The sequence below is a fragment of the Engystomops pustulosus genome, chromosome 7, assembly GCF_040894005.1.
Source record: "Engystomops pustulosus chromosome 7, aEngPut4.maternal, whole genome shotgun sequence".
Taxonomy (NCBI): Eukaryota; Metazoa; Chordata; class Amphibia; order Anura; family Leptodactylidae; genus Engystomops; species Engystomops pustulosus.
In genome coordinates, this window is record NC_092417.1 from 165,775,131 (window position 1) to 165,790,251 (window position 15,121).

The 15,121-nt window shown below is 50.8% G+C and overlaps 1 protein-coding gene across 1 annotated transcript in view; it reads left to right on the plus strand.

Annotated features, from left to right (window-relative positions):
* The first annotated feature begins 16 nt into the window (after window positions 1–16).
* Window positions 17–15,121, plus strand: part of ARHGAP1 (Rho GTPase activating protein 1) — a 33,613-nt gene continuing 18,508 nt past the window's right edge. Inside the window, exons 1-3 of the mRNA XM_072118773.1 lie at window positions 17–298; window positions 5,708–5,854; window positions 7,462–7,554. Of these exons, the coding sequence (XP_071974874.1) occupies window positions 5,713–5,854; window positions 7,462–7,554 (235 nt within the window). The 5' untranslated portion in view covers window positions 17–298; window positions 5,708–5,712. The remainder of the gene's footprint in view (window positions 299–5,707; window positions 5,855–7,461; window positions 7,555–15,121) is intronic.

The window sequence follows — 15,121 nt, forward strand, 5'->3', positions numbered from 1 at the left end:
TTTCTGTGATGTAGTCGGCTGTTACAACACTATACCGATCTAGCGGAGTCTGTTCGTCACGATTTTATGGTGAAGACTACAAATCCCATGAAGCATTGCGCTAAACGTCAGAGCTGTCAGGTAGCCACGCCCGAGTGGGCGGGGAAAGAAAGAAAAAAAGTATTGACAGTGGGAGGACTTGGTTGTTATGGCGATCTGGTTTCCCTTTCCGCCTAGAACCCGGATATTTGTGCGGTGCTGAGGACACGGGAGGAGCCGCGGGCAGAGGAATCAGCACGGGCACCCTCGGCGGGCACAGGTGAGAGGGGCAGGGCATGGGTCACATGACCAGGGGGGCTCCTCCTGTGCTACCTGTGCACCCATCAGGATATGAATTTGGATGATCAATAGCAGCCATGGATGATCACTCCCATCATACACTGCGCAGGGGTTGTAATCTCTATGTCACACTAGTTACATTCCCTTTGGGCATTGGGTGATGCCAACCTCCGGGGCTGTGGGCAATGTCGCCCCCTGTCACTGGGCTCAGTGTGTGGTCAGGGAGCCTTACAATCCCGGGTGACAGTGGGCCTCAGTCTTATTGGTTTCTTCGCTGGCATCAGATGGCACCGCCTCCCCCACTTGGGTTTAGTGGGCACCACCGACGCCATCTCTCCCCACTTGGGTTTAGTGGGCACCACCGAAGCCTTCTCCCCACTTGGGTTGAGTGGGCACCACCGACGCCTTCTTCCCACTTGGGTTGAGTGGGCACCACCGACGCCATCTCTCCCCACTTGGGTTCCCCCTGGGGTTGGTAGGCGATGCCGCCCCAATTGACAGTCGTCGTTTCAATTCCCGGTGACCGTAGGCTTCATCATTATTGGTTTATGTGGATGCTTCCTACCCTTGGATCAGTGGATGATACAACCCCCGTAGTATAGTGAGTGATGCCAAGGGGTCAGTAGGCATTTAAATACATGAGGTCAGTGAGCTAAGACATCCCTGTGATCTCTGGGCAATGCCACCTTTTTTGCCATCCCGAGTGTCGTCAGCGCCATCCCTGGGCAAGTAGGCAGTGACTGGCAACACCCTGGAGCAGTGATGGTGAACCTTTTAGAGACCTAGTGCCCAGACTTCATCCACAACCTATCCAAAGAACCAACACCTCAATGTAAGCAGCAACTTGTGGCTCTTATAACGGCTTTGACAATCATGTTGGTGTCCTGATGGCGCTAATACCATAGAAAAGGAGGACACGTTTTTCGGTTGGTGTTTCCTAGAGAGCCCTCTATTCACTAGCATTGCTGTTGCACACACCTTTGTCAGCACTAGCCAGGAAGCTCTTGCCATAGTGGCACGGTTGGCTTTTGCAGTGAGAGAATTTCTATAGGGACCTGTCTACAGGACACGGATTGTGTAATACAAACCGCCCTTTGAGTGCCAAGGTTGGCATTTTCCTTCGGACCACTTCTGTGTACCTGGGAAGCCCTCTGCCCTAGGGTTAATTTGTTGTTAGTCTTGGTGCCATGGTTGGCATTGCCTCTTAAGCCAGTTGTGTGCTAGATTTCTGTCTTAATAATAATCTTTATTTATATAACACCATCAAATTCCGTAGCGCTTCACAAATTAGCGTTGTCATTTACTGACAAAAATCTTAGTATGCCAGGGCTGGCTGTGATTCTCTCTCACCCAAACTGAAGGTTGTAGGCAGCTGGTGTGGAATTTTCTTCTTTTCTTGGTGTAGCAGGGATAACAATTATCTTAGCCACCTGTTCATAAACAAGAATTGGTTTTTCCACAGTTTGCATTGCCCTTGGACTCCTTTGTCACCATAAACATCTCCCAGGTTGCGGTAAAGCTACAACTTGTAGCATGTCAGGGCATTCTGGGAGTTGTAGTCTCATCACCCAAGATTGCATGTTTTTGATGGGCAGATCTTCCATAGATAAGGCACAGTAGTGCGCTCTGTACTGTACACTGCCCTCTAGGCCTTGGGTAAGTAGCCCTCTAATTACAAGACCGTCTTTACATGACTAATCCCATCCGGAGTATACAATCGTCTCATTCAGGTTAAACTGCTTCTTTGTTCTGTAGGATGGGGGTGAGGGGGGGTTCTCTCTAAAGTACATATCCTCGGCTTTAAGAGAGTAGAATGGCGATTACTAAAGGGCAACTTCACCCAAAATTATAGTGATACAAGCACATTAGATGAGATTTCGGAGAAACTTTGCTGAGCCATATAGGAGACGTGTATTGTATTCTGGTATCGTTGTGTTCGCCATGTTTGAATGGGCGCTGGTATTTGGCTGGCACTAGTGTACTAGGCGTCGTGTTTGAGGCAAGACTACAACTCCCAGCATATACCAATGCTGCTGGATAATTGGAATTGTAGTTTTGCAGCAGCCAGAGAGATGATGACTGCAGATAACTGGATTATTGGGTCTTGGAGTGGGAAATATTGTGCAGTGCGAGGTCCGTGGCGTCGGGTACGGGCGCTCTGCTGCCATATTTTTTGAAGGGACAATCAAGTTGGTGTGGATAGGCTTATAAAATTAAGCATGAATGCACTAGCCATTACAGCGCCACCCCACTCCCTTATCAAAGGTGACTGACTGCCCTGATCTATAGTGTGAGCTCTATGGAAAGCATTTCAAGGGGTTGTCCAGACTGATAAAACATGGCTGCTTATTCCCAGAGACATGTTCCTTGGCTAGTATTAACAGCGAGGCTCCATTGAGGTGAATTTTACTGAGCCGCAATGCCACGTGCAACCTGAGGTGTCAAGTGGCGCTGTTATGACAAATGACAAGTGATCATGAGACCAAAGGTTACAGAAAATAGTGTGCATGTGTGACCATCGCTTCCTTCACATCTATGGGACTAGGAGACCCACTTGCTAAGGAGCGGCAGGACCTCCAGTGATCAGACTCTTCTCCTCAGCAGGAATTTAGCCCTAACAGGAAATTTGTACAAGGAAAATCCAGATTTTATTGATAATTAACTACACTTAGGGCGGCACGGTGGTAGAGTGAGTAGCGCTTCTGCCTTGCAACGCTGGGGTCCTGGGTCCGAATTCCACCCAGGTCAACATCTGCAAAGAGTTTGTATGCTGGCTCCGCGGTTTCCTCCGGTTCCTCCGGTTTCCTCCCACACTCCAAAAAGATACTGTTAGGTTGTTTAGATTGTGAGCCCCATGGGAACAGGGACCGATTTGGCATGCTTTGTGCAGCGCTGCGTAATCTGTGTGCGCTATATAAATAAAGAATTATTATTAATGTACAGGCGCCAAGATAGATATATTTATGTGTGTCGTGTAATCCTCATCTGCCTTGGCCGAAGTCTGGATTGTCCCTGACTAGGAAAAAAAAATGGCTACTCTCTTCCGTGAACAGCGCCCCCACCTATCTGTTGGAGGGACTGGTATTGCAGTTCAGTATTTATTGAAGTGAAATGGACTAATCGGAAACACCAGACACAACCGTAGACAGTCGCAGCGTTAAATTTTGAAAGAAACAATCACTTGTCCTTGATATATTTCTCTCAAAAATGAATAAACATTGGCAATGGTAGGTCTACGTTTACGTTTGTCGCCAAGTACATCACAAGGTTTCCACGGCCTATACTGTCGCTTAACGAGAGCCTTCAGATTGCCTCAGAATGTGGAAATCTACAGATTTTTGGCCTTTCGGTAGATGTATATTTTTATAGCGGAGTCGTCCGTGAGAAATCATCGGGAAGTCTTGTCTCTCCTGCCGTCTCCTGTCTCTATGGAAACTGCAGTGCGGTTTCTCTCAGAGCGCAGGCCGTGGTTATCGAGCGTCTCCTCTGAGGTAAAATTCCTCTCAGGATGGCGTCTGAGTGAATTATAATGCTTATTATCAGCCGGGGAATGACTCTCCATCATTCCTTGTATAGCCGCCATTCTATATCCTGAAGCTATATCCTTCCTTCATGGATGATCTGGATTGTGTCCTCCTAACTTTAACACCAAACAAAAACCGCAAGGAACTACAACTCCCAGCATGCGCTGCCATAGCTCATAGATTGGCAACCACTTACATGGCATTTTGCCACAATAGACTATCTATAATTTGCATTTACACAGCGTTTTTATGTTTTCTGAAGCTTTTAGGGTTGTAGGTGTTACGTCTATGGATTGGAAGTGATCAGTACGGCGGCCATTTTAATTTTTTACCTCAGGAACTTTGTATACAATGGCAGAAAATGGCTTGACATAGCCCATCAGAGTCCCCCAAAGACAATGGGGTGCGTTATTTCACACCCTTTAGGCCTAACTCTATGCATATCAGTTTCACCCCAAATGTCCCTTTGAATGCACCCCAATAGTCGTAGTTGAATGACCTCTATTAGTCCCTGTTATCAGCCATTCCCATATATTCTGTTCATACTCCTCTGTTGGAAATCATAAATGTCCCATCTTTTCTCATTTCTCCGCTTGGGTACAAGGGTGTAATTTTTTTGGGGGGTGCAGACGGTTTGGTTGAAATTGGAACCAGAAACTTTAGGCTGCGGTTTTGAGCGCGTTTTTTGGCCCGTTTTTAAGCAGTCTATCAAAAAACGCATGCGTTTTTGACCAGTTTTAATTAAGATAATTGGTAAAACCTGTCAAACGGATGCGTTTTCAAAAAACGCATGCATTTTTTAACGGACTGCTTGAAAATGGGCCAAATACGGGTTCAAAACACCATGTGTGTCCGCAGCATTAAGGGGCCCACAATGAGCACTTATATACAGCCGTATTGTTATTGGGTGCTTGGTACAATGGGGCATGTCAATTCCTATTGACCTGTACATCCTGATCCTCCTGGTTCATGAGTAGTATATCAAAATGGCTCCTCTCCTCAGCCTTCTCATGGTCGAGACGTGTTGTTGTGAGGCGGGTAACGCACCCCTCATACATACACGGCTGTGGGAGTCCGGTTTCCCATAGGGAAGTAGTGCAACCATCCCACACGTGACCGAATGTTTTGCTTTCTAACTCCGACCTTACGGTCCTACAAGGAGAACTTGTGCGGCCGTTCACTTATTTTGGATCCAGATCATGGAGGGAGCTCAGCGGGGGGGCTGCAGAAAAGTAGAGAGGAAATATTTTGGCAATGTGAAATCCCCAGGGGTCTGCATACAGATGTTCTTGCGATGTTTTCAATACTTGTGTCTGGCCATTGCAGGGTCAATAAGTGTATTTCTGTTTCATATCCATTCAGGATCCTGGATAAGTTGGGTAGCCTCTTTTATAACATATGCAAGGCCTCCAGTTGTCACCCAGTTTTCCATGAGAATCCATAAAATCTGCAAAATTTATTTGGTTTTCCCTTTTATTTGTGTGGAACAGGAGGTCCTTTAACATTTTATGGGAATCTGTCAGCAGGATTCCTATAAAGCTATTGTCCATGATTGTCCCTATTCACTGAGGGGAGTTGCATTACCAGACACAAACATTGGAAGGAGGTGGTGCTATTTTTGTAAGAAAGTAATTTTTGTTTTTAATATTTAAGGTCCACATACGCGGTAAACATGACAGACTTTCAGGGCATGCTGGGAGTTGTAGTTTTCCATCAGTGTTCATTCACATATGCTGTGGTAAAACTACAACTCCCAGCATTCCCTGTATATTTCTGAAGCCTAAAGTGATGTCGAGAGACTAAAGTATTTTTGAGGGTATAATTAGGAAAATTTTAAACTTTCTGGTTTTTGTGATTTCTTGCAGAGCACATGATGACCTCCGAAGCTTTATCTGACCTGCAGGACGACTTGGATAGAGATGAAACAACTCACTCCTTGGATCAGCTGAAGCTGGCGTCTCTCGATGACAGGAACTGGCCTTCCGATGACGTGCAGGACTTCCCCAAGTCAGGTGATGGTGGCCGTGTCTTCTCTTAAAGGGATTTGGTCAGTCACCATTTTTAAAGGTGCAGCCAGTGTTAGATATTGTCCCTGGTGGGATGTGTAATCAGACCTTTGTGTGTGTTGTTAGCAGCAGCAGGACTGTGAAAAGTGGATCTATCGCAGGATTGTGGCACTGGGGTTGTTAGTAGCAGCAGGACTGTGAAATAAATACATTTATTTTCCAGCCTTGCTTCTCAAAGTGTCCAAACACTGCTGAGCTATTAGTTGTTTTTTTTTTTGATTTGGAAATCACTCCAGCCACGGCTCCGTCAGGCTCCTGGCTCAATGCAAAGAACCAAGAGCACAGCAGTGTGAGATAAATGTAAGATGAAGCCATTTTTTACATATTTACACAGAAACGGCTTGTTCCTTACTCATTAAAGCGAAACTTCCACCCCTGATAAAGCAGAGCGGGTGTGTGCAAGATGCATTTGTGAATTTTATGGATCACTGACCTCACTGTGGGTTGTCTGAGTAATGTTTTACTGAACTGTGGATATTTTACAAGCAACATAAATCCATCAAAACTCTAGGACTTCTCAAGTTTTCTGTCTACCTTTGCACTGAAAGGAACATCTAATGTGCTTACTTGTGTATTTATCAAGTTTTTGGGCCAGTTTTGTGGTGTGGTGAGGCTGCACTGTTTCGACACCCCGAAAAATGTGCACCTAATGGGGCTTGTTACTGCTTAATTGGAGTTTGCGACACATTTATTACCGCAGAGTTACCTACAGAGTTGTGTTACATGCTGTATATTAAAGGGGTTTTCCCACAAAGACAAGTTAGGCCCTATCCATGAGAGCCTAACTTGCTGATCAGTGGGGGTCTCGGTGTTGAGACCCCCACAGATCACGAAATCTAGGGGTCTGTCCGTCGGACCCCTTGTCGCTCCATAAAGATTAATGGATCAGAACGGTCATGCACGGCTGTCTGCTCCATTAGGCCGGCGCCACACAGGGCGCTTTGTCTGCGCTTGCAAACGCAGACAAAGTCGCGCCCACCGGGGCGGGTCTCGGGGATCGGGAACGAGCCGCCGGTGTTTGGCGTTAATTTAACGCGAAACACCGGCGGCTGGTTCCCGGTGGGTGTGACTTTGTCTGCGTATGCAAGCGCAGACAAAGCGCCCTGTGTGGCGCCGGCCTTAGTCTTATAGACTGATCGTTTTCGCAATCTGCCGGGAACTCCGATCAGTGGCGCAATGGCGCCGACTTTCATGCGACAGAAAGTAAGTAAATGTGCCCCTGTGTGTCAGTATTCAATAATTTAGGTGTTATTTGTAATACAATATTGTAAACAATTACTTGCAAATACGTGGGCTGCAATACCTGAAACAACACTTATATGAAAGTGGCGCTGTTTTATTGTTTTTATAATTGTCTATTGAATTAATTCCATTTGAGAAGGGTTGTGGTGTATTTGAGTATAAAATACTTCAATTGATACCAATAGTAACATTTCTGTATGAACATATGACCTGGCTACCCACACCATGTTTTCCATATTTCAATATTGGTGATTCTGGAGAGATGTGGCTGATTCTCACATAACGTTTAACTTTTTTCCCCCTCCTTGCAGAGGACGTAAAGGCTTCTCCTGACCCCATCACTCACCTGCGCTGGGATGACCCTTACTACGACATCGCCCGACACCAGATTGTTGAAGTGGCTGGTAAGGCTGTATACATTGGTCTGTATTAGTGGACTGCACTCTGCTGTATACACCGGCCTGTACTGAGGAACAGGGGTTAGAAAAAAATCTTCTATCGTGTGGGGCCAACTTAAAGTTTGTTAGCAAGACCAGGGCACAGAGGGTGGCGCCGGCTCCTTATCAGACTGTATTCCCAGTAGTCTGCACTCTATCATTTTCAGTAGTGTTGTTCCAGTTGTAGGTATTTGCAACCTACCCAATACCCAGGGGAAGGTTCCAGGTGCTCAGCAGACCGGGCAGTGCCTGACAAATAGTTCAGTATTGTGAACTTGCCGTAGCATGCCTCCCGAGCCACCCATCAGGTTCTCATGTGAGGAATTTGGGCAGATTCAGTGTGATACACAAGCTGCCGTCGAAGGGGTCCGTCATGAATAGAGAAAAGGGACTACTTTTATTTTCCCAGAACAGTGCCGCTCATTGTCATTTGGCAGAATCTGGTATCGCAGCTCATCCCCGTTGACTTGAGTTGTGATACCGGACACGGCACATAGACAAACTGTGACTTTTTTTATGTCCCTCTCATAACAGTTTTCTTTTTTGTGTTCCTGTGTCCAGGCTGAGAATGACCTGGGGGGAGTCTGCATCATTTGTAGCCATTTAAAGGCTTTCTTATCTTCTTTTCCAGAAACATTTCTGGCATAGTTTGCATAGCACGTCATGTTTACTGCAGCTGCACGCTATAAGAGTTCTGCTCAAGCGGAGTCTGATGACAAGACACACAGGAGGAGAGCGGACACATCCTCTATATACTACACCACACAGAAGGAGAGCCGACACATCCTCTATATACTACACCACACAGGAGGAGAGCCGACACCTCCTCTATATACTACACCACACAGGAGGAGAGCCGACACCTCCTCTATATACTACACCACACAGGAGGAGAGCCGACACCTCCTCTATATACTACACCACACAGGAGGAGAGCCGACACCTCCTCTATATACTACACTACACAGGAGGAGAGCGGACACATCCTCTATATACTACACCACACAGGAGGAGAGCGGACACATCCTCTGTATACTACACTACACAGGAGGAGAGCAGACTCCTCCTCTATATACTACACTACACAGGAGGAGAGCAGACTCCTCCTCTATATACTACACTACACAGGAGGAGAGCAGACTCCTCCTCTATATACTACACTACACAGGAGGAGAGCAGACACATCCTCTATATACTACACCACACAGGAGGTGAGCCGACTCCTCCTCTATATACTACACTACACAGGAGGAGAGCGGACACATCCTCTATATACTACACCACACAGGAGGAGAGCCCACACATCCTCTATATACTACACTACACAGGAGGAGAGCGGACACATCCTCTATATACTACACTACACAGGAGGAGAGCGGACTCCTCCTCTATATACTACACCACACAGGAGGAGAGCCCACACCTCCTCTATATACCACACCACACAGGAGGAGAGCCCACACCTCCTCTATATACCACACCACACAGGAGGAGAGCCCACACCTCCTCTATATACCACACCACACAGGAGGAGAGCCCACACCTCCTCTATATACCACACCACACAGGAGGAGAGCCCACACCTCCTCTATATACCACACCACACAGGAGGAGAGCCCACACCTCCTCTATATACCACACCACACAGGAGGAGAGCCCACACCTCCTCTATATACCACACCACACAGGAGGAGAGCCCACACCTCCTCTATATACCACACCACACAGGAGGAGAGCCCACACCTCCTCTATATACCACACCACACAGGAGGAGAGCCCACACCTCCTCTATATACCACACCACACAGGAGGAGAGCCCACACCTCCTCTATATACCACACCACACAGGAGGAGAGCCCACACCTCCTCTATATACCACACCACACAGGAGGAGAGCCCACACCTCCTCTATATACCACACCACACAGGAGGAGAGCCCACACCTCCTCTATATACCACACCACACAGGAGGAGAGCCCACACCTCCTCTATATACCACACCACACAGGAGGAGAGCCCACACCTCCTCTATATACCACACCACACAGGAGGAGAGCCCACACCTCCTCTATATACCACACCACACAGGAGGAGAGCCCACACCTCCTCTATATACCACACCACACAGGAGGAGAGCCCACACCTCCTCTATATACCACACCACACAGGAGGAGAGCCCACACCTCCTCTATATACCACACCACACAGGAGGAGAGCCCACACCTCCTCTATATACCACACCACACAGGAGGAGAGCCCACACCTCCTCTATATACCACACCACACAGGAGGAGAGCCCACACCTCCTCTATATACCACACCACACAGGAGGAGAGCCCACACCTCCTCTATATACCACACCACACAGGAGGAGAGCCCACACCTCCTCTATATACCACACCACACAGGAGGAGAGCCCACACCTCCTCTATATACCACACCACACAGGAGGAGAGCCCACACCTCCTCTATATACCACACCACACAGGAGGAGAGCCCACACCTCCTCTATATACCACACCACACAGGAGGAGAGCCCACACCTCCTCTATATACCACACCACACAGGAGGAGAGCCCACACCTCCTCTATATACCACACCACACAGGAGGAGAGCCCACACCTCCTCTATATACCACACCACACAGGAGGAGAGCCCACACCTCCTCTATATACCACACCACACAGGAGGAGAGCCCACACCTCCTCTATATACCACACCACACAGGAGGAGAGCCCACACCTCCTCTATATACCGCACCACACAGGAGGAGAGCCCACACCTCCTCTATATACCGCACCACACAGGAGGAGAGCCCACACCTCCTCTATATACCGCACCACACAGGAGGAGAGCCCACACCTCCTCTATATACCGCACCACACAGGAGGAGAGCCCACACCTCCTCTATATACCGCACCACACAGGAGGAGAGCCCACACCTCCTCTATATACCGCACCACACAGGAGGAGAGCCCACACCTCCTCTATATACCGCACCACACAGGAGGAGAGCCCACACCTCCTCTATATACCGCACCACACAGGAGGAGAGCCCACACCTCCTCTATATACCGCACCACACAGGAGGAGAGCCCACACCTCCTCTATATACCGCACCACACAGGAGGAGAGCCCACACCTCCTCTATATACCGCACCACACAGGAGGAGAGCCCACACCTCCTCTATATACCGCACCACACAGGAGGAGAGCCCACACCTCCTCTATATACCGCACCACACAGGAGGAGAGCCCACACCTCCTCTATATACCGCACCACACAGGAGGAGAGCCCACACCTCCTCTATATACCGCACCACACAGGAGGAGAGCCCACACCTCCTCTATATACCGCACCACACAGGAGGAGAGCCCACACCTCCTCTATATACCGCACCACACAGGAGGAGAGCCCACACCTCCTCTATATACCGCACCACACAGGAGGAGAGCCCACACCTCCTCTATATACCGCACCACACAGGAGGAGAGCCCACACCTCCTCTATATACCGCACCACACAGGAGGAGAGCCCACACCTCCTCTATATACCGCACCACACAGGAGGAGAGCCCACACCTCCTCTATATACCGCACCACACAGGAGGAGAGCCCACACCTCCTCTATATACCGCACCACACAGGAGGAGAGCCCACACCTCCTCTATATACCGCACCACACAGGAGGAGAGCCCACACCTCCTCTATATACCGCACCACACAGGAGGAGAGCCCACACCTCCTCTATATACCGCACCACACAGGAGGAGAGCCCACACCTCCTCTATATACCGCACCACACAGGAGGAGAGCCCACACCTCCTCTATATACCGCACCACACAGGAGGAGAGCCCACACCTCCTCTATATACCGCACCACACAGGAGGAGAGCCCACACCTCCTCTATATACCGCACCACACAGGAGGAGAGCCCACACCTCCTCTATATACCGCACCACACAGGAGGAGAGCCCACACCTCCTCTATATACCGCACCACACAGGAGGAGAGCCCACACCTCCTCTATATACCGCACCACACAGGAGGAGAGCCCACACCTCCTCTATATACCGCACCACACAGGAGGAGAGCCCACACCTCCTCTATATACCGCACCACACAGGAGGAGAGCCCACACCTCCTCTATATACCGCACCACACAGGAGGAGAGCCCACACCTCCTCTATATACCGCACCACACAGGAGGAGAGCCCACACCTCCTCTATATACCGCACCACACAGGAGGAGAGCCCACACCTCCTCTATATACCGCACCACACAGGAGGAGAGCCCACACCTCCTCTATATACCGCACCACACAGGAGGAGAGCCCACACCTCCTCTATATACCGCACCACACAGGAGGAGAGCCCACACCTCCTCTATATACCGCACCACACAGGAGGAGAGCCCACACCTCCTCTATATACCGCACCACACAGGAGGAGAGCCCACACCTCCTCTATATACCGCACCACACAGGAGGAGAGCCCACACCTCCTCTATATACCGCACCACACAGGAGGAGAGCCCACACCTCCTCTATATACCGCACCACACAGGAGGAGAGCCCACACCTCCTCTATATACCGCACCACACAGGAGGAGAGCCCACACCTCCTCTATATACCGCACCACACAGGAGGAGAGCCCACACCTCCTCTATATACCGCACCACACAGGAGGAGAGCCCACACCTCCTCTATATACCGCACCACACAGGAGGAGAGCCCACACCTCCTCTATATACCGCACCACACAGGAGGAGAGCCCACACCTCCTCTATATACCGCACCACACAGGAGGAGAGCCCACACCTCCTCTATATACCGCACCACACAGGAGGAGAGCCCACACCTCCTCTATATACCGCACCACACAGGAGGAGAGCCCACACCTCCTCTATATACCGCACCACACAGGAGGAGAGCCCACACCTCCTCTATATACCGCACCACACAGGAGGAGAGCCCACACCTCCTCTATATACCGCACCACACAGGAGGAGAGCCCACACCTCCTCTATATACCGCACCACACAGGAGGAGAGCCCACACCTCCTCTATATACCGCACCACACAGGAGGAGAGCCCACACCTCCTCTATATACCGCACCACACAGGAGGAGAGCCCACACCTCCTCTATATACCGCACCACACAGGAGGAGAGCCCACACCTCCTCTATATACCGCACCACACAGGAGGAGAGCCCACACCTCCTCTATATACCGCACCACACAGGAGGAGAGCCCACACCTCCTCTATATACCGCACCACACAGGAGGAGAGCCCACACCTCCTCTATATACCGCACCACACAGGAGGAGAGCCCACACCTCCTCTATATACCGCACCACACAGGAGGAGAGCCCACACCTCCTCTATATACCGCACCACACAGGAGGAGAGCCCACACCTCCTCTATATACCGCACCACACAGGAGGAGAGCCCACACCTCCTCTATATACCGCACCACACAGGAGGAGAGCCCACACCTCCTCTATATACCGCACCACACAGGAGGAGAGCCCACACCTCCTCTATATACCGCACCACACAGGAGGAGAGCCCACACCTCCTCTATATACCGCACCACACAGGAGGAGAGCCCACACCTCCTCTATATACCGCACCACACAGGAGGAGAGCCCACACCTCCTCTATATACCGCACCACACAGGAGGAGAGCCCACACCTCCTCTATATACCGCACCACACAGGAGGAGAGCCCACACCTCCTCTATATACCGCACCACACAGGAGGAGAGCCCACACCTCCTCTATATACCGCACCACACAGGAGGAGAGCCCACACCTCCTCTATATACCGCACCACACAGGAGGAGAGCCCACACCTCCTCTATATACCGCACCACACAGGAGGAGAGCCCACACCTCCTCTATATACCGCACCACACAGGAGGAGAGCCCACACCTCCTCTATATACCGCACCACACAGGAGGAGAGCCCACACCTCCTCTATATACCGCACCACACAGGAGGAGAGCCCACACCTCCTCTATATACCGCACCACACAGGAGGAGAGCCCACACCTCCTCTATATACCGCACCACACAGGAGGAGAGCCCACACCTCCTCTATATACCGCACCACACAGGAGGAGAGCCCACACCTCCTCTATATACCGCACCACACAGGAGGAGAGCCCACACCTCCTCTATATACCGCACCACACAGGAGGAGAGCCCACACCTCCTCTATATACCGCACCACACAGGAGGAGAGCCCACACCTCCTCTATATACCGCACCACACAGGAGGAGAGCCCACACCTCCTCTATATACCGCACCACACAGGAGGAGAGCCCACACCTCCTCTATATACCGCACCACACAGGAGGAGAGCCCACACCTCCTCTATATACCGCACCACACAGGAGGAGAGCCCACACCTCCTCTATATACCGCACCACACAGGAGGAGAGCCCACACCTCCTCTATATACCGCACCACACAGGAGGAGAGCCCACACCTCCTCTATATACCGCACCACACAGGAGGAGAGCCCACACCTCCTCTATATACCGCACCACACAGGAGGAGAGCCCACACCTCCTCTATATACCGCACCACACAGGAGGAGAGCCCACACCTCCTCTATATACCGCACCACACAGGAGGAGAGCCCACACCTCCTCTATATACCGCACCACACAGGAGGAGAGCCCACACCTCCTCTATATACCGCACCACACAGGAGGAGAGCCCACACCTCCTCTATATACCGCACCACACAGGAGGAGAGCCCACACCTCCTCTATATACCGCACCACACAGGAGGAGAGCCCACACCTCCTCTATATACCGCACCACACAGGAGGAGAGCCCACACCTCCTCTATATACCGCACCACACAGGAGGAGAGCCCACACCTCCTCTATATACCGCACCACACAGGAGGAGAGCCCACACCTCCTCTATATACCGCACCACACAGGAGGAGAGCCCACACCTCCTCTATATACCGCACCACACAGGAGGAGAGCCCACACCTCCTCTATATACCGCACCACACAGGAGGAGAGCCCACACCTCCTCTATATACCGCACCACACAGGAGGAGAGCCCACACCTCCTCTATATACCGCACCACACAGGAGGAGAGCCCACACCTCCTCTATATACCGCACCACACAGGAGGAGAGCCCACACCTCCTCTATATACCGCACCACACAGGAGGAGAGCCCACACCTCCTCTATATACCGCACCACACAGGAGGAGAGCCCACACCTCCTCTATATACCGCACCACACAGGAGGAGAGCCCACACCTCCTCTATATACCGCACCACACAGGAGGAGAGCCCACACCTCCTCTATATACCGCACCACACAGGAGGAGAGCCCACACCTCCTCTATATACCGCACCACACAGGAGGAGAGCCCACACCTCCTCTATATACCGCACCACACAGGAGGAGAGCCCACACCTCCTCTATATACCGCACCACACAGGAGGAGAGCCCACACCTCCTCTATATACCGCACCACACAGGAGGAG